General features: G+C 38.1%; 1 protein-coding gene across 3 annotated transcripts in view; it reads left to right on the top strand.

Moving 5' to 3' along the window:
• Esf1 (ESF1 nucleolar pre-rRNA processing protein homolog) overlaps positions 1 to 27,144 on the top strand; it is a 60,142-nt gene that overhangs the window by 19,306 nt on the left and 13,692 nt on the right. For 2 of the 3 annotated variants that reach the window (XM_036186651.1, XM_036186650.1), the window contains exons 9-11: positions 4,152 to 4,313; positions 17,130 to 17,272; positions 24,663 to 24,750. In XM_036186651.1, coding sequence (XP_036042544.1) covers positions 4,152 to 4,313; positions 17,130 to 17,272; positions 24,663 to 24,750 — 393 coding nt within the window. The remainder of the gene's footprint in view (positions 1 to 4,151; positions 4,314 to 17,129; positions 17,273 to 24,662; positions 24,751 to 27,144) is intronic. The other variant, XM_036186652.1, reaches the window with a different exon arrangement.

Here is a 27,144-nt window from a genome sequence, read left to right as displayed (position 1 = left end):
TTATGTGGATATTATGTGCTTTTATGATGATTCTCAATAGTTTTCCTTTGCTATAGTTCTAAAATACAGGGGAAAATAATATTCTATGTCCATTGGGGGAACACTGGGTCCATGTTTTTCAAATGGCTTTGGAAAATGGAACTAAATTTTATTGTTTTGCGTGCGTGTGTGTGTGTGTGTGTGTGTGTGTGTGTGTGTGTGTGTGTGTGTTGTGTGTGGAAATCAGAGGACAACTTATAAGAATTAGTTGTTTCTTCCTACAGTGTGTGTCCTGGGGATCAAAATCATGTCGGCGGGCTTGACAGCAGCCATCTTTCTTCACTGAGCCACTGCATTCATCCTGGAACTATTTTATTTTGCATATGTGGGTGTTTCGCCTGTATGTCTGTGTGCTGTTTGAATGCCCCTGGTGCCGGTAAAGGCCAGAGGAGGGTGTCAGATCCCCCTGGGACTTGAGTTATGAATGGTTTATAAGTTGCCTTGTGGGCACAGGGAATTGAACCCAGGTCCTTTGGAAGAGCAGCCTCTCTCTGCCTCCCTCCCCCCCCCCCTCTCTCTGCCTCTCTCCCTCCCCCCCCCTCTCTCTCCCTCTCTCTGCCCCTCTCTGCCTCTCCGGATTGAACCCATCTCTCCTCTCTTTTTTTTTTTTGAGCTGAGTATTGAACCCAGGGCCTTGGGCTTGCTAGGCAAGTACTCTACCACTGAGCCAAATCTCCAACCCTCCTCTTTCGTTTTTCAAGATAGGGTTTCTCTGTGTACCAGCTCTGGCTATTCTGGAACAGCTGTGTAGCCCAGGCTGGCCTTGAACTCAGAGATCTGCCTGCCTCTGCCTCTGCCTCTGAGCAGGCCTTTCACAGTGTAGGGTCCGAGGGCTTGAGGTGTGATGGATGCTGAAGGAGCCCATGTACAGGGCAGAAGAAGCATACCATCTCCAAGGCAACATTTCTGCAAAACATTTCCCAGAGGACCAACATGTCTTCATGCAGAGCTGAGGGGACCTGATCCAAATATTAGAGAGCAAAGGAGAGAGACACAGATCCAGGCCTCTTGTCCCATTTTCATTGCCCATCAGATAGTTACAGGCTCAAATGAAGGGCCAGTGTTTTCAACAAATGCAGCTTTCAAACTTCTGTTACCTAGGCAACTGTCATCATAACTCACACCTCAGAAGTGTCGTCTACAGGAATGCTAGAGTCGGAGCAATGATGTATTGTCAAGCTGTGTGACTTCCAAAATACAGTGCTCTGAATTCAGCCAGTGCTCTTACCGGCTGAGCCATCTCTCCACCCACCTCTCCCATTTGAGTGAGGTAACCCAGACTCAGAAAGACAAACATGGTATGTACTCACTCATAGTAGGATACTAGATGTAAAACAAAGATGACTAGACTGCTACACAACTCAAGGGAGGCTACCTAAAAAACAGGACTCTAAGAAAGACACAGGGATTGCTCAATGACAGAGAAATGGATGAGATCTACATGAACAACCCGGACGAGAGTGGGGGTAATTAAGGGCAAGGTTCAAAGGAAAGAGAGTTTAGGGGAGCAGGAGATACCAGCTGGATCAAGAACAGAAAGGGAGAACAAGGAATAACAGACCATGATAAATGAAGACCACATGAGAACAGGAAGAAGCAAAGTGCTAGAGAGATCCCCAGAAATCCACAATGATACATCTGCTGTAGACTGCTGGCAATGGTTGAGAGAAAGCCTGAACTTACCTAGTCTGGTGATCAGATGGCCAAACACCCTAACTGTTGTGCTGGAACTCTCATCCAATAACTGATGGAAGTGGATGCAGAGATCCTCAGCCAGGCCCCAGGTGGAGCTCCAGGACTCCCAATTGTCAAGAAAGAGGAGGGATTGTAAGAGTGTGAATTGTTGAGACCAAGATTGGAAAAAGCACAGGGACAAATAGCCAAACTAATGGAACAAATGAATTATGAACCAAAAGCTGTGGAGCCCCCAACTGGAGCAGGCCCTCTGGATAAGTGAGACAGTTGAATAGCTTGAACTGTTTGGGAGGCACCCAGGCAGTGGGACCGGGACCTGTCCTTAGTACATGAGCTGGCTGTTTGGAACCTTGGGCTTACACAGGGATACTTTGCTCAGCCTGGAAGGAGGGGACTGGATCTATCTGTACTGAATCTACCAGGTTGAGCTGAATCCCCAAGGGAGTCTTGGCCCTGGAGGAGATGGGAATGGAGGGGAGGAGCTGGGGAGAAGGTGGGGGCAGGGGTGGGAGGGAAGAGGACAGGGGAACCCATGGCTGATATGTAAAATTAAAACACAAATATAATTTTAAAAAATAATAATAAAATTTAAAACAATATTGTTAACAATAGGACACCTAATGTTATTGGTAAGTAAGCATTAATATTCCAATATATTTAATATCTTGGACTCATTGGGGCTATAGCTCAATGGTATAGTGTTTGCCAAGCTTCATAAAATTCTATGTTGAACCTTCAGGATTATAAAATAGAAAAAGGAAAAAAAAAAACAACAACAGAAAACAAACTTAGACCCTGCTGGTTTCACATCTGGACTTAACCACATAGTGAACACAAAGGTCAAGTTTTCTTAACACCCTGTTACTTTCTTTGTGTAGCTGTGAAACAAGAATTATAATAATACCTGGCTTGTAGATAGAAATGATGTATATAAAGTATTTAGCATAGTACCTTGTATCAGGTATTTTAATTTTAATTCTAAAAATAAAGATTAATTTCTTTCAGTTTGAAATATACTAATTATGTTTTTTCAAAAGCATTCCTTTTCTTCAGTATTTTAATTGATTACAAACACACCATAATCTGTAATTTAGTACTATTAAGGCGTTCACAAAATATTGTCCTTGAATTAGGAAAACAGACCTACATGAGTTGTCCCACATTTTAGAGCTTCAGAAAGTACAATTTTAGTACTGGAAAAAATCAATTTAAAGTGAGCCATCAGAGACTTACCACTAAAATTTCAACCTGGAAGGAGCTTGCTTCTAATTATGTTTTCAGAAGTAAGCTTTTAATAGAATGAAATATATTGCCATTTTGTTAATGTGTTCCTCATGTTTTATCCATTGAATTACGGGATACATGACAAAATTCCATCCAACATTAGTATTGTGGCACAAAGCACAAACAGCAAAAAAATGAGCTTCAGCTGTTTGAGTGAAATACAAAAGTGTGATAGGATGATGATGGGAAGAATGCCCACAGCCGTTTCTATTCACTTAGAGAGAAAAATAAGTTTTAAAATATTTGCTTAACCAACTTTTTTTTTCTTTCAAAAATCACTTTTTTTTTTTTTTTTGGTGGAGATTTAAGAACAAGGTGTTAACAGTTTTACAGCTCCATGCTTTTATCACAGTTTTGATGACCATAGGTTACAAAAACAGGAATATTACTGTATCGCTTCCAAACTTTCCTCCACTGGCAATGTTTAATTAATTTGATAAGTTTGTGTGTTTTACATTAAAACCCAGATTTCTAATTTATGTTACTGACTTGAATTTACAATGAAACTGTAGAAAAACAAACTTTATGGCTTGATTTTTCTCTGATGTTTGTTGCCCAAGGGTTTTATACTGTTTCTTCACATTTAAATTTTTTGTGAAACTAGAATTCAGAAATCTCAATCGTTTTCCCACACAGTGAAAGTAGTTGAGTTAGCTCATAGTCTTTTTGTCTTTATCATTGATTGAACAACACTCTAAGAGTATATGTGCTCATTCACAATCAATGGAAGGACATCACAGGCTCGGGTTTACATTCTAAACAACTTCCTTTCCTCTCTTGTGTGGCCTGAGAAGCTAATCCCATGTGTCAGGTTCACACCAGCGCATTCAGACTCCATTTATTGAACAGAATATTTAGAGGGAACTAAAATGTCACACTTAGTCCTCTTGCAGTTTGCATAGAAGGGAATATTGTGTAGTACTCTGAGTTTTACTGAGGACAAGACCAAAGTCTTTGTTTTCTTATTCACAATTGAAGTCTGACTTTATGTTCTGTGATTGCAGTATTTCTTTGACAACACTTTTTAGCCATGTACTGAATAGACCATGAGACCTAAACACTGAAGTTGGAAGGTAATTGTTTCTTTCTGTTAAATGACATTGAAAAAATTCATATTGTTTTGTTTTATTTAGATGAAGATGGAGTCAGCGTAGGAGAAGATGGGAAAACAAAGAAAAATCAAAAGGATGATGAAGAACAAATTGCTAAATATAGACAGCTCTTGGAGGTTATTAAAGAAAAAGAAAGAAAAGGAAAAGAAAATGATATGGAAATGGAAATCAAGTGGGTTCCAGGTGAGAATTAGATATTAAGTAAACGTTTTCCAGAACTGTATTGGTAAGGAAATGGTATTTAATTCACCTCAGAATTAATGTTTTATACTTTTTCCATTTTTATTTCAAATTTTCTTGTATATTTTGATTATATTCTTTCTCTCCTCCCAAATCTTCCCCACCTCTTTACCCATTCAGCTTCACGTTCTCAGAAAAAGAAAGAAAAGAAAAACCGTTATTTAAGAAAAAAGAAAATCAAAACAAACTAAAAAGAAAATATATATGACCAAAAAAAAAAAAAAAAGAAAGAAACCATGTACAAAATGAAAAACAAACCCTGGCATCTGTTTTGTGCTGGCCTACTACTTCTGAGCATAGGGCCTACACTAGCACGCGGTTGATCTAGCCAGTGTCATTCCATTACAGAAAACTGATTTTCCCTCTCCTAGTGGGTGTCAATTGCAAATATCTTCCTGGTTAGGGATAGGGCTGTGTCTGCTTTGTCTGATGTGAACCTGTGCAGGTCTTGTGCATGCCATCCAGTCTCTGCAAACTCTGATGTGTGTGAATCCTGTTGTGCCTGGAGTCACCCTCGGTCTCTTAGAATTGTTCTACCTCTTCCCATAGGTCCTTTGGGGAGGCGGGGGGAGGGGGAGGTGGTATACTCTTTCCAGCTTACATTTGTTTTAGTTTCTTGGTTTTACTAAGTGCAGATTATTCCTGTTCAGTTATAAAAATAGACCTTTCTTAGGTTTGATTCCTCAATTTAGAGTATAGAAAATTGAAACCAAGTATCATGTTTTCTCGTTATTATAATTATTAAAAAAAAACAAAACAAAACTATGATTTTCAAGTGATCCCTTTTCCTGTAGCCCTTACTGTTTTCTTCTTTTCTTTCTTTCTTTTTTCTCTCCCTGCCTCTGCCCCCCAGACAGGGTTTCTCTGTGTAACAGCTCTGGCTGTCCTTGCTTTGTAGACAAGGCTGGCCTTGAACTCACAGAGATCTACCTGCCTCTGCTTCCTGGGTGCTGGGAATTATAGGCGTACACTACCATTGCCTGGCCCTTACTATTTACTAATTCATGAGGTTTCACTAATGCAAAATACCTGTTATTGAGTGTTCATCTCAGTTTTGCTATAGTTAAAGAAATGTGGCCTAATAGAGTAATACACTGAAATTTTAAAATGCCAAACCTAAGGATAGATAAAAGCTAGCATAAACAGGAATTGTCATCTACAATATACATTTACACTCACACACATCCTGAGAGTTGTAAATCTGCATGTACTTTTGCAAGCAGTGATGTTTATGGATTATTGCTGTTTATATATGATCATCTCTTACTGTTTTTGGTGAATTCATTCCAGGATCTCCTACAGGTACAAAAACATGGCCTGTTACTTGCAGATAACTTATACACATCATCTTTTATACTTAAAATCATCTCTAAATGACTAAGTAAAGGCCATGTAACAGATGTCATATCGTATTTTTTTCCTTGAATAATGACAAGAAACAATATATAGTTCTACTACCCTGACTCAGCTATAGCTTTCTGGTTCCACTTGCCATTTTTCTGTTGTCAAATGCTTAACCATCTTTCTGATCTATCACTGCAGTAGACTTACGGCATTGAAAAGAAACAGCATTTTCAAAGGCTATAAATATCAGTTCTTTCAAAGGGCTCTTCAGTTTGGCTTGCTCTTTTTGGCCTTTTAATTTAAAAAACGTATTTTGAACAGCATTCCCCACCTTTTAGAAGACCAGGGAAGAGCACTTAAGCATAGTGAGAAGCAGATGCTGGCATTCGGGCTTAGGCAGTAGTCAGTTGTGTGACTTCCTCTTCACACAGCTGTCACGGACACTCCGGAGCACACGCTGGTAAAACTACCACTGACAGAAACGCAATGGTAACGCTCAGGTGCCAGGCGTCTAAGATGTTATAAATAACCTATAGGTTTTTTATAGAATAGCCTCCCCAAATAGAAATACTAGGAAGAGGTATGGGCACTTTCTGTGTCTTGAGGTCACTGTCAGATTTCTTTCCTGAAATGTTACATCAGTTTATAGTGCCTTCAAGTAGTAAGAGTGCCAATGTCCTGGAATCATCACTATTAGATATGTACTTTTCACATGTTCCTGAATTAAGTAAAGTTGATTTTCTTAGAGAAATGAACACTTGATTTAAAATGTTTTAAACTCTATACAGATATATATATATATAAAATACTTTGTGTGTGTGTGCGTGCACTCATGGCATGTGTGTATGTGGAGGTCACAGAACAACTTGCAGACATCATTTTTCTCCTTTCTAGCATGTAGTTTCTTAGGATCAAATTCCAGTTGTCATGTTGGTGACAAGTATCTTTATCCACTGAGCCAACTTGCAAACCTAAACTGTATTTTTGAAAGCTCCTGATAGGGTATTTTTACTGTGAACATGTCTATGTGTGCATTTGAAAGAGGCCTTTTTATATATTATATGTCGTGTATGAGATAATTGAGCTACTCTTTCTTAACTGGTTTACACAATTGAAGAGTAGGACTAATAATACTTAGTTTTTGAGACATCTGTGAAGGTACATTTCATGTCATGTGTATTTTGGTAAATTTATCTTAAGAAATGTAGTTTTTCAGTAACAATTACCGTGAACTTTCTTCTATGGTCTTCTATGATATTATACTTGAGTCAGCCACAGAAGACCATGTATCAAAGCCCAGAGGAAATAGATAGCAGGCTCCAGTCAGATGAAAACCCATTGTCCATGAACTTGACTAAGATGAACTACTCCATCTATTGATACTTAGTTCCTATGGAAATGTAGTAAACCAACCTTATTAACTAGGGCATGTAGCAACATTAATTAGAAGATTCTTGAAAGAGCTGTAATTCCTTATTTTTGTGTTTGTGAAGTAGTGTCTTCTACCAGATACTGTTTCTAAAGTTCCTATCTGACTCTTAAATTTGGTAGATAAGGTGATGCATGTAATTAGCATTATCTAATGATCTAATTAGTGAATATGCCTCATTAAACAATTTGTAATAAACAGATAAATTAAGTGTATCTCTTACGTAACTTTTCACATATTGATAATTCTATTAATAGGCATGGTGCTTAGAATAAGAAGGAGATAGTAGGTCGTATGGAATGTTAACATACATATTCAAAGTTGAAAGTATTCAGAGCAAGAGCCTGTTTCAAGCAGAGAGAATGAGCAGAGGGAGCAGGAGAGAGAAGGAGAGGGAAATCAATTTTTAAAAGAAAGTTGAGGGCATTAAGGATTCCTTAATCATCTCATGGACTGGAATTGGCAATGAGTAGCAAGAAGGCTACACTGTGGGGGAGAAAAGTTCACCAGTTCACTTCCTTTTTTGTTTTTTTCGAGACAGGGTTTCTCTGTGTAGCTTTGTGCCTTTCCTGGAACTCACTTGGTAGCCCAGGCTGGCCTCGAACTCACAGAGATCTGCCTGGCTCTGTCTCCCGAGTGCTGGGATTAAAGGTGTGTGCCACCACTGCCCGACTTTTTTTTTTTTTTTTTTTTAAACTTCCTGAGCTAAGGACCGAACCCAGGGCCTTGTGCTTGCTAGGCAAGCGCTCTACCACTGAACTAAATCCCCAACCCCACCAGTTCACTTCTTAAAGGAATCCTTAAAGGCCACCATGTATAGGGGACTCAAATTAGTGCCAATGGAGACAAAGGATTTTGTTAATGGCTAAGTGTGACTGCTAATGAGTAAAAGCCAGTTGTAGTTAGAGTTGGGCGCCATTTGTAGTTAGAGTTTTTTTGCCTGGCCCAGTTAGGACAAATCTCTCTTACCCGCCAGTCCCACAGTTCCTCAGACCCAACCAAGAAAGCATATAAAAACTTATATTGTTTATAAACTGTATGGCCATGACAGGCTGCTTGTTATTTACTTCTTTTATCTTAAATTAACCCATTTCTGTTAATCTATACTTTGTCATATGGCGTATGGCTTACCAATGTCTTTACATGTTGTTTCTCATGGCGGCGGCTGGCGGTGTCTCTCCCCAGCCTTCTATATCCCAACATTTTCTATTCTTTTGTCCCGCCTATATTTCCTGTCTGGCCACTGGCCAATCAAAACTTTATTTACACAGAGCGATATCCATAACAGCCAGTCTCTGAGGAAGACTGGAAATTGAGTGTTCATTGCTGGTTTGATTAGTAACTGTGAAACTGGAGATGATTTGTGAGAGATTTCAATATTAATATGGGATGTAGAAGATTCCTTCTGAAGACTACTGCACCGGTGGTAAAGCTGTGAATGTCATAGGCCTTTGTTGTTAGAAACACTTGGGATTGGGATCCTTACTCTTGAGAAGGAGGAATGGAGTAGAGAAGTATCAGCAAGAGAGTTCCCCTTTCTCCCTGCCTTGGGCCATGGAGCAGGGGTACATCTTTCTCTCCACCTGTCTTCCTCCACTTTCAGAGCAGTGTTCCAGTTTTACCCTCGCGTCTGCCCCTTAGCCTTGTCCTTTCCCCGTCTTCCTATAGTCTCCATCTGTTGCTGTCTTCCACTGGAAGCTTACACAGACATCAGGGACAAGCATGGATGACTGTTGAATTCTTCATCCTTTATTCAGAAACAAAATGGTTTGAATCAGTTGTGCATTCATTTTGTTAGGTAGCCCTGATCCAAACATTTCATTTTCAGACATCTTAAACCTGTTCAGTATTTATTTTTGGCTATTTCTTTATTTCCGTTTATTGTCAATGTATTCATTATTTGAAATATTCAAAAGTGGTTTTTGCTCATAACTTTTAAAAAAGCCAGATGTTTTAAATTTTAAGTTGAAGCCCAGGGATATAACTCAGAAATAAAGTACTTATCTAGCAAGACCCTAGGTTAAGTCCCTAGTGCCACAGTGGGGTTGTGGGGAAGTTAAAGGATGGGATGTAACTCTGTGGCTGAGTACTTGTCTAGCTTGAATGAGTTCCCAAGTTTGATTCTTAGAACCACAAACCCAAAAAAGCTCTAAATGTCATACCCAAAACAGCTAGCCTTGGGCTGAAAAAGACAAAAAGAAAAAGGGTTGAGTTGAAAGAAGAGTCAAAAGCCTGTGCTTAAAAATGAGCTAAAAGAACTTGCAGTCTGCCTCCTAGTTTGACAGTGGAAAAGCAAGTTTATGTGGTAACTGCAGAGTCCCACAGCTGTTAGGTGATTAGAATTTTAAAGCTTAATCATCCAGTTAACAGGGTGACTATAAAAGCTTTGTAAGGTAGTAAGCTGAAATTAATACTGTGTAAATGACATTTGAGTCATTTGTGGACTGTATAATAAAAAAGAGAAGCAGGAGCTAGAGAGATGGTTCAGCAGTTAAGAGCACCTACTGTTCTTTCAGAGGACCTGGGTTTGGTTTTCAACACCCATGTGATGGCTCACAACTGTCTGTAACTCCAGTTCCTGTGGCTCTGACACCCTCTTCTGGCCTCCAGGGGCTCCTGCCCAAATGCACAAGCCCACAAGCACATATCTATTAAAAATAAATAATTTAATAAATTTCATAAAAATAATTTTTCAAAAATCTAAAAGTGTTTCTAGAACATTTTCTTTATAGAGTTGCTTGTCAATCTCTCAGTTCCCTGGGTTATTGAAAGATATTTTCTTCCTTAATAATATTAAAGTGAAAACTGGAGATATTTTTTATGCTGATTATAATACATTTGGTTTCTGTTTCATTTATATTTTTATATTTTTCTAGTGTTTATAATAACATCTAGGATTGTTTTTTATTATTAATTTTATTTCTTGAGATTATAGTATAGTCACATCACTTTCCCCATCCCTTTCCTCTTCCAAAGCCTCCCATATACACTGCCTTGCTCTCTCTTGTCCTGTTTTTGCGTTAATTGTTGTTACATAAATGTGTGTGTATGCATAATTCTAAAATACAGAAATATAACCTGTTCGTTCTGTATAAGGTTACTTGTGTGTGTATGATTTCTTCAGGGCTGACCATTTAGTTTTATATAACCAATTGGTATGTGGTCCTTTGGAGAAGACTATGTCTACTGACTGCTCTATGCAGTCTTTTTTTTTCTTTAATACAAACCCTTGTGTGGAGGACTGACTTTCAATAGATCGCAGTGAGGGAGCTGCTCTGCTACATACGAAACCCAGACCATGGGCTTTCGTGTCATTCTTGTTTAAGCAGTTATGTTGGTGAGACTTTCTGGATGTAGCTTCTGACATTCACAGTGTCACAGTAAATGCCAGTCCTCTGGCTCTTACAGCCTTTCTGCCCCTCTTCCGCAGTGATCCCTGAGCCTTAGGTCTAGGAGTTGTATTGTAGATATAGCCTTTGGGACTAGGCTCTGCAACTGTAATTTGATTGGTTGTGGTTTTCTATAATGACCTCCGTGTGTTACAACAAGAAGTTGGCTTGCTGAGAGGTGAAGACTACACTTATTTGTGGGTATACTGACAAATATTGAGAATATAGTTAGGGATTATGCTGGCTTAGTAAAATGGTGGTCGTAGATTCTCTAAGATACATGAATTTACTAGCCCTGTGTAGTTGGCTAGGTTTCTACTACTAGGTATGATTTCCCTCTTGTTGGGTTAGGTTTTTATTTTTGTTTTTGTTCTAAGCTTTTTATTTATTTTTATTTTATGTATATTGATGCTTTTTGTGGTAACCAAAATGAATAGTGATAAAAGAAAAGAGACTATTTCTGGTGAGTGTGTTCTTAGAGCTAGCTGAGCTGGTGAGGCTGTGAGCGTTGCAGATTGGAGTAGGGAGAGCACCTGCTATTGTGGATATCCCAGGCAGTCCCCATCTTAACCCCTTTCCCAGAAGAAGGAAATGGACTGTCAGTGTATGTGAGGAAGCCAGTTCAGAAGATGCTGTATTGGGTTCCTAGCTTTAAAGTATGTTTACCATCTGCTGTATTAGACTTTAGTATGGTGTAAGTGGTATGATTGGTTTTGCTTATTTTTAACTCTTGCTTGGAATTAATTGAATACTGTACCTTAAATAGTATCTTCCATCTGCTGAAAATTCTTCTACCATTTTCCTCTTAAAGTCCTAGGTTTTCTTCATCTCCTCTGGCTTCTCTTCTAGAAAGCATGTTCGTATGTGTTACTTTCTTTGTTTGTGTCTGATAACTCTTGACATCTGTCCCTTTAGATCTGCACAACTTACTGGGTAATTTCTTCAGTTCTGCTTTAATTTAATTAATTCTTTCTCTAGTATATGTGTTGTAACTTGGACACTGACTAGATGTTTTTTTTTTTTTTTTTTTTTTTTTAATCTCTGGGAGTTGCTTTTTTTCTTTTTTCTTCCAAACTTGTCTCATGCTTTTGATAATCTTATTTTTTTTTAATTTTCTTTTTCACTTTTTTAAGTGATGATTTTATATTTTGTATCTCCATTTCCAAACCCATAGTTTATGCTTCTGTCTTACTGTTTTGTTTTGTTGGTTTTTTTTCCTATTTTCTCTAGTTCATCGGGGATTTTAATTAGAATCTTGTTGTCTTGGATCTTTCTCTTCTTATAGGAAGTCTGTATCAGAAGACCTCTTTTAGAGAGTATTTGTCAGGTGCCTGGGGCATTTCTAATCCAAGACCTATCGAATTTTTGAGTTGGTGTATTTGGGACCACACAAGTAGTGTGAATTCCAGCCACAAGTCCATGGCTTTGTGGGCTTGTGGTTACAAAGTCTCTGAGGGAAACTGTATTTTTCCTCCCCCTGATTTCCATGTACTCCCCCTGAACTGTAGAGGGAGGGTCGTCATCTACTGGGCACATTTAAAGATCCCAGGACCTCCCACCATGATCAAACTCCAAACTTTGTCCCCTGCGTCCTTGGCTAGCAGCCCATAACAACCCCAAATCCATACTAGACCATATTAGCTTAGTATGTATCCCCAAGGAAAACTCCCTGCTTCTGAATTAGTTTAATATTTCTGTTTGGGCTTCCTTGTTGAGACTTGACTCGGGAATCCTTTTTCTTTGTATCTTAGTCATTCATGTAAAAGATTTCATTTTCTACCTTGCCTATAAATGTATAAAAGTAACCATAGAACAAATAATTTCTCAGTCTTTGCCATCAATAAGTTAGCAGATTGTCTTTCCCAGACTTGGCCAGAAGTTAGTCTGCAAATATGAGGCTATCTTGGTAGTATGTTACTGTGATTACAAACTGCTTGGAAAGCAAAGAAAACATACAAATACACATGAGACAAATACAAGAAACAATAGCTCCCTAATGAGGCCCACATGTCTTATATTTGAAGGCAGTGTTTTAAGAACATTGAACTCTAAGAAACAGGCCTAGGGGATAGATAGTTTGATGTGTAGTAAAGTTAATACCCTTCAAAGTGGAAGCCATTATTGTTTTAAGGGAGGCTGAAAGGGCATTTAGAAGAGGTTAGAGAAAGATAACTTAAGTTCTTGACATATGTAAAACATGTTCTACCAGTGTTGTTATTGTCTAAAGTGAAATAACTTTAGACAATATCAAAAAGTAACATCTATTCAATGAGTACTTTGGTACTTTGGGCACATCTTCTGTGGATATTTATTACTTGTTTGGGGGGAGACACAATTGTTAGGTGAGTAGAAATTCCCAGTCTGAGCATCTTTCTTAGATTTATCCTTATTTTATCTTTGTTGTTTACACATAGTAAATGTAACAGGCCGGGGGGGGGGGGGGGGGGGGGGGTGGCACACGCCTTTAATCCCATCACTCGGGAGGCAGAGCCAGGCGGATCTCTGAGTTCGAGGCCAGCCTGGACTACAGATCCAGGACAGGCACCAAAACTACAGAGAAACCCTGTCTCAAAAAAAACAAAACAACAAAAAAAAAGTAACAGGATTCTAATAGCATTGAGTACAACCAGAGAACATTTGTTGACTCTGACTGACTGACAGCTTTAGCTATTTGCTATTCTTACAGAAACTTGGTTTTATTTTACTTTCCAATTCCTTGTGTTGTTACTCCCAGTCAGTGGGGTGAAACAGGTTTGAGTCACTTTTCCCGTCACTTGCTTCTTTATTCTGTAGACGTTTATAAGATATGTGCTGTAGGACTCGCACTAGCTACTAACTGGACCAAGTGTTCCTTTGGCCCTTGTTAAGTGGTAAATGTGTCCTTCCTTGTCCTAACACCTTCAGGAGTAATATGCTATTTTGAAGAGGTGCCTTGATGGCAGTACTCCTCAGGACATGATTGGTGGTTTTCCTCTATAAACCTAGTACCCAGAATGAGTTCCACATTTGGAGTTTTGGTGTTAGTGATGGTGGTTAGTAACATTTTAAAAGTGTTTGGAATTGAGTGCCACATAGTTTAATTTATAGCACACACAAAAATTTTAAGAGATTGATATATAAGTGTTCATAAATATTCCCAGTGAGTCCTAACCCTTATTTAAGTAAAAAGTGCTAGTTTTGACCTATATGAGAACTCTTAAAACCTGCATTTTGTTTTTATAAACAAAGCCTGTAAAAGTACCAAGTTGAGTAGTTTTAAAACATTCATATCCTTTGAAGACTTTTAAAATATTTCATGTGGATAAGGTTAGAAGGAATGTATATTCTTCTTATAGATTTTGTGAGACTGTATATGAGTCTTTTTGTATGCACAGAAACTGCCAAAATGATTCTGAATAGATTGTGCTTATTAAATTATTATTGTCGTATTGAATCATCTGTAGTTGTAGCTCATTTTAGAAGGGGCTTTGCCCCTTAGTTGTGGGATTATTAATATCTTTAATTTATCAGTCTGTGGATATATGCTTAAAGATTTTTTTTAAAAAAACCAATTTGTACAAAACTAAAAGTTATAATGAAGTTGTTTTTCATCACATCGTGGCTTCTCTTCAATGAGACTAAACTGACTCTGAAGAATGTTCTTGTGCATTTGCCAAGAGACTTCTGGGATGGGCATATTTTTCAGAATTCAGAACATAAACAACTGTAATCTGTGGCAAGAGATTTAAATGACCTCATGATGACAATGAGAACAAAGCATTTTTAAGTTACTGTGGTGGTGTGTTAATTCACCGCAATGTGTTTGTCATCCTTCTATTTTGGTATAGTAAGTGAGAGCCAGGCAAAGGAAACTACAGACTAACTTGAACTCGAGATATTATTTCTTTATTGCTAGAAACAAACTAAGTTCCAGAGAAATATTATTTCCTAAGGATAAGTAATACATGCATTATTCTAGAACTAGTGGCTCACATGAACCAACCAGCTAGGGACAGAAGCCATTTGGACCTTAAAGTTTTGATTCATTTTCTATTGAAAATAATATGTTCTAAACATCAAAGATCAAACACTTGGCAGGAAATAAGAATCCTTCCTTCAAATAGTTCAAGACAGACATGTTTATTAAGTACTTAATGTGTAAAATTGTGAAAGAAAGTGCCTCTACACTGTTTTTAGTATACAGAACTGGCATATGCAGATGGAACTTAGGAAAAATAACTATATATTCAAGTACCAAATAAAATGACATCTCACTTACACGATGCAAATAATCACATAACCCCTTTTCAGAAATTACCTCTAGCCTCGGGCATGGTGGCATATACCTTAATTTCCAGCTTTTGGGAGGCAGAGGCAGGTGGATCTTTGTGAGTTCACATCACGAGTTCTAGGGCAAACCTTGTCTCAAAAAAATAAAAACAAAAGATTTTTAGAGATTTATCTGTCATCTAATAATATAATAGTATGTCTATGAAATTTGACATTAGACTGATTATATGCTGATGTGCATGCATTATATATGTTACTCTGTTTTGTTATGTGAAATCAACTTGTATTATCAGAATTTACTGCATTCTCCTATATGAGGATCTCATCTTACATTCCCTAGGTACATTACTGGTTCATTTGAAGATCTGTATATGACTGTATCATTCCTATATCTTCTAAAAACTGTGTACTAATGTGAAATGTTTTTCTCATAAAGAGTGGGTTTTAGTGATTTATTTTATGTGTATGAGTCTTTTATCTGCTTGTATGTTATGCACTCAGTGCATGCTTGGTGACCACTGAGGACAGAAAAGGGCATTAGATCCCTAGAACTGGAGTTACAGGTGGTTTTGAGCCACCATGTGGGTGCTGGGAATCAAACCTGGGTCCTCTGAAAGAGCAACCAGTGCTCTTAACTTCTGAGCTATCTCTCCAACTCCAGATACATTTTTTTTAATTGAAGATTGTGTTTCTTTTTTTTTTTTTTTTTTTTTTTTTTGCATCTAACAAATCAGAGCTCCTACCCTCAGTATTTTGTATATAATTTAATTTAATACTTTTCTAAGTCCTAGATTAAGTCTTTGCCTAACAGTCAGGAAATGGACCTTAGCACTCACCTGTTTCAACCTGGTCTTTAGCGCTCACAGCACTAACTAGTTCTGTGTATTTTGACATCTACCAAGTATTTTGAAGTTCAAAGGGAGGGAAGTATATGTAGGAGGGAAGGTTTGCATTCATCTAATCTCTACCAGATTTATTTTGTATCCTGAGACCAAAGGTAAAGTTGAATGAGTAAGTGGTAAAGCCTAAGCTGGCCAAGGTCATCACTACTACCAGGGTAAAAATATATATAACTACTTTTCTGTCTTCTTTGAAGATAATGGTATTTATTTATTCATCTATTTTTGTTAGAAATTTTGAAGGACATAGTTGGATATGGAGTTTTAAATATTTATATGACATAAAATCCGTCTTTTAAAAATAGCAAATGGTTTGGCATGGCGGCACACACTTATAATCTAGTCCATCAGGCGGTAGGGCCAAGAGGATCACCACAAGTTCAAGGCCTATCTGGCCTACATAGTAAGTTGGGGACCAGCCCAGTCTTCAAGTTCTGCATAGTGCAACCCTGTTTCCATATAAACAAAATAAAATGTAACAATGAATGGAATAGTCAAAATGTTCATTTGAGAAAAGATGTGACTGATCTAATTCATCTTCCCAAAGACATTCAAAATACTATAAATACAAAAACAGTCCTGGAAATGATTCTAATTGCTAAATACATTCAAAATTCTAGTTTAATGGCTAAAGGATATATGAGTCAAGAGCAGAATATAGGAGCAAAAGCTTTAGAGATGAACCATGAAGACAAATAACAGCATCGAAAGAACCAGGCCAGGTAGAGTCGAGGGAAGCTGGTGGCCCTTGGATCTTAACTCTACAGCAGTGAATACTTAAGCAGTGACTCAAGGATTTGTTCTCCAGTTTTTGTTGGTCACAGTGCCCAGAGAACACAGGCTTTCATTTAAGTGACAGGGAAAACTAGAGATGATTTTGCTTAATGAATTATTAGTTGTAGCTTGTGTTTTTGCTTCAGAATTTTTCTTCCCTCAGTCTTCACCAAAAGGCAGAGAAGCAGGAATTCTTCTTGGAGGCGCAAAACAAGGGTAGAAAGAGGAAGGTTAGACCTAAGTAAATATTCGGGTTCCTTTTTCCTTTATTTTTTAAATTTTGCTTGTTTGTTTTGAGACAGTATTTCTATTATATAGCTCATTTGAACTGAAACTCAACCTTGAAGTATTGTAAGTAAACCACCATGTTTGACTAATAATAGGTTTTTTCATTAATAATCATATATCAAATTACTAAATATGTTGATTTGATTTCATTTGGCTAGATGTATTATTCCCTCGCTCTCCCTCCCTCTCTTCCTCTCCCCCTCCCCTCTGGAAATTGGTAACCTGTCATTTTGTGGCCTTGATATTGCAGGTATTCATTGTTGGATATACCTACTTACGTAAATTATGTATGTCTCTTTTTGCTTTTGTAAGCTTTCAACTGACAGAAGATACACCATTTTAAACTAAATGATTTTTCCTTTTCCAGGCCTTAAGGAGAGTGCAGAAGAGATGGTCAAAAACAGGTTGGAGGGAAAGGATAAACTGACCCCTTGGGAACAATTTTTAGAGAAGAAGAAAGAGAAGAAAAGACTGAAAAAGAAACAGAAGGTAGTCATGCTAATTGACCAGGTGTTTATTGAATGCCACTTGTACGCTTCACACCTCACCCATTAGTTTGAAATGTTTGTCTTTGTGACAGAATCTCACTGTATGTGTGGCCCACGCTCCTCCCCAGTGCTGGGACTGGGGTGAGAGCCACCACACCCATCAATAAGAAAATGATTTTTGGACCTTTATTGTAATAAAGTGGCAAAGTAGGGTAAAAGTCCTATCCCCTAGATATGCTACCTGTTTTTACTACAGCTTTCTTCAAAACTTATAGAAACAGTTAAATGCCATTAATAGAATAATTCCACAAGTAATGAAGCTAACAGTTTCTGGGAAGATTTTCTAATCTGAGACTTTCCCCTACTTTTACTTTTTCTTCTTTTTGTTTTGTTTTGTTTTGTTTGTTGTTTCTTTTGAGACAGGGTTTCTCTGAGTAACCCTGGCTGTCCTGGAACTCACTTTGTAGACCAAGCTGGCCTGGAGTTCCGAAATTCACCTGCCTTTAATCCCAACACTTAAAGATATGCACCACCACCACCACCTGGCTGACTTCTCCTTTTCATATTGGTATCCCTTGAATTTCTTTCTTTTGCATTATTGCTCCAGCTAATGCGTCAAGCTCAATATTGAAAAAAGTGGGAATAATGGACAGCCCTGTCTTGTTCCTTATTTCAGTGGAATTGCTTCAAGTTTTTCTCCATTTAGGATGGTGTTGACTGGGTTTGTCACATAAAGCTTTTATTATGTTGAGATATATTCCCTCTAGTATATAAAAGAGAGATAAAAATCTCTCTTGGATTTTTATCATGATGGCATGTTGAGTTTTTTTTTCAAAGGCTTTTTCTGAATTTACTAATCATATGATTTTTCTTTTTAAGTCTCCTTATGTTACTCATTACATTTATTGGCTGGCATGTGTTGTACCATCCCTGCATCTAATGCAAAGCCAACTTGGTCATGGTGGATAATCTTTTTGATATATGTCTGTCTTGCAAATATTCAGCTTGCAGGTATTTTATTGAGAGGATTTTTTAAAAATCTATGTTCATCAGGGATATTGGCCTGTAGATTTCTTTTTCTGTTATGTCTTTATCTGGCATTGGGATTAGAATGACACTGGCATCCATCATAGTAGGCATTTGGGAGTACTCCTGTTTCTATTATTCTTTAAAATTTTAAGAAGATTGACTCAGATCTTTGAAAGTGATGAAATTCTTCTGTGAACTCATCTGGGCCTGGGCTTTTTTCTGTTTGTTTTGTTTTGGTTTTTCAAGACAGGGTTTCTCTGCGTAGTTTTGGTGCCTGTCCTGGATCTCGCTCTGTAGACCAAGCTAGCCTTAAACTCACAGAGATCTACCTGGCTCTGCCTCCCAAGTGCTTGCTGCCAAGTGCTGGTATTAAAGGCGTGCACCACCACAGCCTGGCTTTTTTTTTCCCCTAACAGAAGCCTATTATTACTTTTTCAGTCTCATTTGTTATGGGTCTGTTTAGATTTTCATAGTTTGGGTGAATCTAGAAATTCATCCAGTTCTTTTAGATTTTCCAACTTAATGGCATATGGGTATTTTAATTGTCCCCTTATCTGAATTTCTCTTATGTCTGTTGTAATGTTTCCCTGTTTATTTCTGATTTTGTTAATTTGGGTCTTCTCTTTCATTCTTTTGGTTAGTTAAGCCAAGGGTCTGTCAACTTGTTTATCTCTCGTGGAACCAGCTCTTAGACTTGTTGATTCTTTGTATTGTTTTCTTTGTTTCAGTTTCACTGGTTTCTACTCTGGTTTTTATTATGTCTGGCCATCCATTGGATTTGTTATCATTTTTTCCAAATTTTTTAGTTGCATCATTAAGTCATTTATTTGTGCTCTTTATAATTTTTTTATGAAGGCACTTAGGGCTACAAATCTCCCTTGCAGGACTGCTTTTAATGTCTCCCAGAGAGTTTGTTGCATTGTGGTTTTATTTTCTTTTAGTTCCAGGATTTTTTTTCTTTCTTGGTTTCTTCTTTGACCCATTAATCATTCCAGTAATGAGTTATTTACTCTCCATAAGTTTGTATACTTATTGAAGATTTATTTGTCATTGATTTTAGCTTTTATTTAACTATGATCAGGTAAGATACATCTGAATTTGTTAAGAATTGTTCTGTGAGCTGGGCGTGGTGGCACATGCCTTTAATACCAGCACTCGGGAGGCAGAGCCAGGCGGATCTCTGTGAGTTCAAGGATACCCTGGGCTACAGAGTGAGTTCCAAGATAGGCTCCAAAGCTGCACAGAGAAACCCTGTCTCAAAAAACCAAAAGAGGGGGTTGGGGATTTAGCTCAGTGGTAGAGCGCTTGTCTAACAAGCACAAGGCCCAGGGTTCGATCCTCAGCTCCAAAAAAAACAAAACAAAACAAAAAGAGTTGTTTTGTGTTCCATGATATAGTCTATTATAGAGAAGCTTCCATGGGCTGCTGAGTAGAATACAAATCCTTTGTGTTTGGGTGGAATAAGTCCATTGGATATATAATATTATTTGTTTCTGATGTTTCTCTGTTTATCTTTTGTCCAGATGATATGTCTATTGGAGGAAGCAGGGTATTGAAATCACCTACTATTAATATTGATATTAATCTGTGCTTTTAATTCTAGTAGTACACATGAAATTGGGTGTACCAATTTCAATACATATATGTTAAGATAGTAATATCTTTTTTGGTTAACCGTTCCCTTGATTAAAATGAAGTGCCTATAGTAGTTTGAATGTAATTGACCCCCATAAGCTTACTGGGAGTGACACTCGTGGGAGGTATGGCTTTGTTGGAGTAAGTTTCTCAATGTGGGGCCGGGCTTTGAGGTCTTCTATGCTCAAGATACACACAGTGTCTCAGACCGCTTCCTGTTGCCTGTGGGTTAAGGACTCTCAGCTCCTTCTCCAGTACTGTATCTGCCTGCATGCTATGATGATAAGGGCTAAACCTCTGAAAATGTTAAATGCTTTTCCTTTATAAGAGCTGCCATTGTCATGGTATCTCTTGACAGCAACAAAACCCTAAGACAGTGTCCTTTATCTCTTTTGATTAGTTTCTGTTTGAGGTCTATTTGTTAGATGTTAGGACAGTAACACCTGCTTGCTTCCTGTTCCTTTTGCTTGGAATACTTTTTCCATCTTTTCACTTTAAGATGGTGCCTATCTTTAAAGCTGAGTTTCTTGTAGACAACAGAAAGATGGACTTCGTATCTTAACTCATTCAGCCAGCCTGTGTCTTTTGATTGGAGAGTTGAGGCTGTTTTTTTGAAGCAGGTTGTCTCTGTGTAGCTTTGCGCCTTTCCTGGAACTCGATTTGTAGACGAGACTGTCCTCAAACTCACAGAGATCCACCTGCCTCTGCCTCCTGAGTGCTGGGATTAAAGGCGTGTGCCACCACTGCCCAGCTATGTTGAGACTATTAATATTTAAAAGTATTGAAAGGTATGTATTAGTTGCTGTCATTTTATTGATTTTTGTTGTTGGTTGGTTGGGTTGGGTTGGGTTTGGTATTTTTGTTCTCAGTTGTATTTAGTATTTCATTAATTACAGTTTCATGTGTCTTCTTTCTGGGGTCTCTTGGCTGTGCTTATTCTTCATTAAGAGGTATTGTTTCCAGTATTCTCTTTAGGCTTGGCTTTTCTGGACATGAACTTTTTTTAGCCCATTTGAGTCATAGAAAGTTTTTCTTTCTCCTTCAACCATGACAGATGGCTTTGCTGGGTACAGTAGTCTTATGTAGGTGGTTTTGTAGAACTTGGAGTGCATTGCTCTTTTGGCTTTCCAAGTTTCCATTGTGAAATCAGCTGTTATTCTGATGGGTTTTCCTTTTTATGTGACTTGGGATTTTCCTCTTGGAACTTTCAATACTCTCTTTGTTCTGTTTAAGTGTTTTAACTGTGATATGTTGTGGGGACTTTTGCTTATGGTCTTCTCTATTTGGTATTAGCTGTGCTTCTTAGATCATCTAGATATATCTTTCCTTGGTTTGAAAGTTTTCTTCTAGGAAACAGCATTGTTCAAAAGCCATTGACCTGGGATCATCTGTGCCTATAAATCAAAGATTTGGTCTTTTCATGGAGTCCCAGTTTCTCTCCTGTGTTTTGTTTTGTGTTTCTGCTTTCTCCATATTCTTAGCTTGTCTTATTCCCCTAGTTTGTCTTTAGGTTCTGATCGTATGTCTTCTATTTATCAATTTTACTTACAAAGCTTTTCTAATTGTGTTAAATTTATCACTTCTGTCTTCATTTCAGCTTGAAGTCTCCTCAGTGTTTCTCTGCCTGTTGAATTCCTTTCTCGAATCTTATACTGTCTTTGTCATGTCATTTCAGACTCATGTTTGTGTTTTCTTGGGCACCACTCAGGTGTGTTATTCTCCTTGAGTTCATTGAGCTATTTGATCGTGTCTTTAAACTCCCAAGTTCTTTGATGAGTTTTATGATTGTTCAGTTCTGTGTCCTGGAGTTCATCTTGGTAATACTCACTGGAGACCATTGCTATAGAACTGATGGGTTTGGGAGGACATACTGTCTTGACCTTTCATAGTTTTTGTGCAATGAAATCTGGAAGTGTGGGCTTCTTGTGTTGGTCATGTATCTGATGCAAACACAGTGGACTGATGTGATGCTTGGAGGATAGGACAGGAATGAGTGGGTCTGTGATTGTGGGTATGCCTGGGAATTGGGGAAGGTATAATCACGGTGGAGTCAGGTGGGTTCACTAGGCTGAGCCAGAGCACATAATGTACAGGCCTACCTGGGCCTTGAGACTGGATCTGACACACGCAGCTTCAGGACCGAAGTTGGGAGGCATTGTGCCATGTACTGATGTCTTACCATCTGGGCTTGGCTAAAGGGTCCCTCTAAATGAAGGCTCCCTGGTCTGGCAAGTGCCAGAGGGAGGAAGAGCAGCCAAGAGAAGATCTGGATTTGTTAACATTTAAAATACATACAGTAAGTAATCAGTGTCTTCAAGACTTGGTGTTCTGCACCAGACTTGATGATAGCATCAGATGCCTTCTGACTTCCTGGTGCCTTTATAGCTTAATGGATCATTTTGTATCCAGGATGAATATATTCTAAGCATATTTATTAAAATGACAGGGATGTTTTAGTTTCTTAGAAATAAACCCAGTCTGATTAGTCTTACCTCTGTTTACTTTATGGTCTTATTTGTTAATTAAATGGACCAATACAATATAGACAGTCTGTTCAAATTGTATTAGGGAAATTTTAGCTTTCAAATGTATTTAAAATAGACTGATGGTTTACAGTGGTAGACCACAGATAAAACAAGCTGTTTGTTTTTGTTTTGTTTTCTTTTGGAAATGGTCTTACTAAGTAGCCTTGGCTTGCCTGGAACTTGTTCTGTAGACCAGGCTGGGCTCAAACTCCCATCTGACTCTGCTTCCTCAGTACTGGAATTAAAGGTGTGTCCCACTGTGTCTGGCCTTTAAAATTTTTGTTTTTAAATTTTTTATGTGTGTATCTGTGTAAGTGTATATGCACATGTGTGTACATGTAGATGCCCAGATAGGCCCTTAGAAGCCATAATTGGGTGTTGGATCCTTTGAAGCTAGAGTTAAGGTGGTTGTGAGCCACCTGACATGGGTCCTTGGTATCAGAACTCTGGTCTTTTAATGATAAAGTAGTGGTTCTTTTAACTTCTGAGCCATCTCCTCCCTAAGGTCTTTTTTTAAACTGAAAATAAGAACAGAGCGTTAATTTATATGTTTTTAAAACTTTGTGGAAATCATTTCCCCTTAACCAAATAGATTGTTCTAAATATTTGAGATAACCTATAGTGTTTGACTTTGTTATTGATAATCACTGCCGTTTCTCAAATGTCAAGCCATTCTCTTTACTGATGAACCAACAATGTTCTCCTGTGAATATCTTTATCCCTTTATAACTCTTATGTCAGTTGAATATTGAATTCAGTTGCAGTATTATTTTATAAATGTCTATGTATGCATCATAGTTTGATTTCTGTTGCTCTGGTAAAATATTCTGACCAGAACAACTTGGTGAAGGAAGAGGTTTATTTTATCTTATCCTTCCAGGTAATAGGCTGTCTCTGGGGAAGGACATTGGGGTAGGAACTAAAATAGGACACCACTTCTGGCATGCTTCCTCTGGCTTTCTTAGCTACATGCTTTATGCAACCCAGAACTAAAGATAGCACCACCCACAGTAGACTAGGCCCTACTGTGGTGATATATTGTACCCTAATAAAGTTTGCTTGAGGATCAGAGGACAGAGCCAGCCACTAGATTAGACATAGAGGTCAGGTAGTGGTGGCACACACCTTTAATCCTAGCACTCGAGAGGCTGAGATCCATCTGGATCTCTGTGAATTCAAGGCCACCCTGGACTTCATGAGATTGACTCAGTCTAGAAGAGAAACAGAGCCAGGCAGTGGTGAAGCCAGGCAGTGGTGACACACACCTTTAATCCCAGGAAGTAATATGAGTGGGTGGAGAAAGGTATATGAGGCGTGAGGAGACAGGAACTAAAGACTCATTTTGGCTGAGGCCTTTTGGGTAAGGACTCAGAGGTTTTCAATCTGAAGATTCATGGAAACAGAATTGGCTGAGGAGTTGGCGAGGTGAGGTTGGCTGTGGCTTACTCTGCTTCTCTGATCTTCCAGCTCTTACCCCAATATCTGGATCAGGGTTTTATATTAATAAGATCACTTAGCATTCAAACAACACTCTACTTCATCAATTAGCAGTTTAAAAAGTGCCCCCTCAGACATGCCCACAGGCCAATCTAATGGAGGCAGTTCTTCAATTGGGATTCCATCTTCCCAAGTGACTCAAATTTCTGTCAAGTTTACAAAAACTGAACACAGTATGTCTCATTACTTTCTGAGGACAAGGACCACATATCTGACAATACTCTCCTCTTATAAAAATCATAGTTTCCTGTTATTATTTTCCATGCATATGTGAACATATTCTTGGGTGTGTGCACATATATGTGTGGGTACATGTACAGACTACTGTGCACCTTTAGGGGTTATAGTTTCGTTGTCTGCATTTGTTTGAGATCTGATCTCTCACTGAACCTGGAGCTTACCTATTAGCTAGACGGGCTCTAGAGATGTTTCAGCACTTCAGGCCTCATCCCTCCTGCCCAGCACTGGGGCTACAGATGTCCTTTTTTTTAACATGGGAACTGGAGATATGAACTCAGATCCTCATGCTGTACGTAGCAAGCATTTTGCCAGTTAAGCGTCTCATCACCTCTTCAAGATTGAGTTTAAATTATTTTATAAATTAACCTGTTTTAGACTTTTAATTTTATATTGAATTTCTTGACTTCAAAAATGCTTATCATTTTCTTCATATTCACTTATTGCAGTCTTTACAATGTTAAAATTCTCTTTACATTCCTCTTTAAGGCTCTTGCTGAAGAAGCTAGTGAAGATGAGCTTCCTTCTGATGTTGATATGAATGATCCCTACTTTGCTGAAGAAGTTAAAAAAATAGGTAAGCCAGCCTGTATTTGTGATTTTTTTTTTTTTTTTTTCAGATGGAATCCAAAGAAAAGATATGGGTTGAAAAAATAATAGGTTGAGAGTTGGGGATTTAGCTCAGTGGTAGAGCGCTTGCCTAGCAAGCGTAAGGCCCTGGGTTCGATCCTCAGCTCTGCAAATAATAATAATAATAATAATAATAATAATAATAATAATAGGTTGAAACTAACCATTGTCTCAAAATTACTAGAATTTGTATAGTTTCATTAATGATTTATAACCAAATCTGTCCTGTAGAGTTCAATCATAAATCATATTGAGAAGAGCCAACATGCCACCTGTACATAGAAGATATAAAATAATTCCCTTATAAAAGAAAATTTTCTTATTTTTATGTTATGTTATGTATGACTATTTGGCATGCATGTATGTGCACCACATGCATGCCATGTCTGAAGAAAGCAGAAGAGGATATCAGAACACCTGGAACTAGAGTTCCAGATGGTTGTGAGCTGCCATGTAGTGCTGGGAAGCTAACCTGGCTCCTCTACAAGAGCAACAAATACTCTTGACTGCTAAGCCATCTCTCCAGCTCCCTCATTCTGAGACTTTTAATAAGAGTGAGTTTAACAGTTTAATGAGGGCTCTTATCTGGAAATTTTCTTTATAGCTAGCCAGATGGACTCTAAGGGAATAATGGGATTTAGAATGAAGGATAGTCTCGTTGCATGATGATACTTGCACTCCAGCACTCTCTCTGCAAAGGCAGTGAAGAATTTGACTGGCATGTATATAGTTTTTAAATGTATATGTATGTGTTTGGTAAGGTTGAAGCCATACTTGGGCAAGTCAGTGCAGAAACCATTGTAAGTATTTCCAGTTGCTGTTGTGTTCTTTGCCTTCCCCTTGTCTTTATGCCACACACGAGAACTCCCAAAGGCTTATTCTTGGAGAACTGCAAGCTGGCATTGAAAAGAAAAGTAGTTTATGAGGTTTCCCTGCTTCTTGTCCCTCTTGACCAGTGAGCCAGAACAGTCCTCAATAGGAAAAGTCAGAATTGCTTAAAATTATTTCCTGCTTGTTATAGCCTTTTAGCACTGACATTTTATTGATGAAAGATTAAGTTGAATAAATTCTATTATAGGATATGAGACTCTTAGGAATTGGAAAGGGAAATGGAAACCTAGCATATTCTGCTTTTTATCATACCTGTGTGGTCATTTCTAAAAGATGATGAATTTTAGCTGTTTCCTCTGACTGACACAAAGTTTATTATGGAATGTTGTGAAGCATTGAAGTTTCCTTATTTTGTGTCCAAAGTGCTTCATTTGACAGATGCAAACTGGTCAGATTGCAGAACTCAGAGCAGAATTCAAAGAATAACCTAAATGGTTCGGTGGTATGGGGTAGCCAATTTCTTAAAGAGAGCACATTGAAATTTCATGTAAGCTTTCTCCAGCGATAGTATCACACATTCTGAGTGAACAATATAGGTAGAATTTGTTTGCTTTCAATGTATTTATTTCAGAGTGCTCCATAAGAATTGTTTCTGTCTGGTTTTAACAGTTATTGGTGTTTGGTTGTTTTAGAGGAAAATAGGCTGAGAACTTTTCACATGAAATATATGACTAAAAGGGGTGTCTTGCCAAGTTTGTTCATTCTACCATTAAATATTGGGATTGTCAAATGCAGTGCAGTCTGATAGGCTAGAGCCATGCGGTAATAATAAAGACAAGACAGTGTCTTTTGTACAGTCTGGTTTTAGGGAAGGTGTACTAAAAATAGAAACAAGATTATGTAAGTATAGTAAATGTTTTAAAAGAGACTATACTGGGAACTTGGGCATGAACTGCTAGAGGAAGAACATTGCACAGGAAGGAAAAGATGTAAAATGAGAAAGGACATTTTATGCAGTGTTAGAAATGGAAAGACATCCATGTTGCTGGGACATGGTCAGAGAGGGAGTTCTGTGTGGAGCTAGGGTGGAGATCTAATAGGACTTGGCCTACAGAGTTTTATTGTCATGACAGAAAGTTAGGATTTTATTGTGGATTATAGCAAGCCACCAAATAGCTTTAAAGCAAGAAAGTGACATCATCTGGTATATTTGTTAACATACTACTGATTGCTGCAAAGAACACATGTTGAAAAAGACACTGGTGAGAACTAGGAAACTCAGTTTTTGCAGAAAAAGGTCCATTGCTGGCCTCAAAACAGATCATTCTGGGGAGGGTTATTGCCTAAGGAAATTGATTTAAAGAAGTTCTCAGTTTTAAAGACTACTTTGGTCAGGATACCTGAGAGTGGATAAAGATAAGACTTACAAATCTGAAGGCCAGACAAGAAGCAAAAGTATGTGCAGCAAGGATAGCAGAAAAGGAGCCAAGACAGAAGAGAGCCAGCTGAG

The sequence above is a fragment of the Onychomys torridus genome, chromosome 4 (genome assembly GCF_903995425.1).
Source record: "Onychomys torridus chromosome 4, mOncTor1.1, whole genome shotgun sequence".
Classification (NCBI taxonomy): domain Eukaryota; kingdom Metazoa; phylum Chordata; class Mammalia; order Rodentia; family Cricetidae; genus Onychomys; species Onychomys torridus.
Note: the sequence above shows the minus strand (reverse complement) of the source record. Positions and strands in the feature narration are given on the sequence as shown.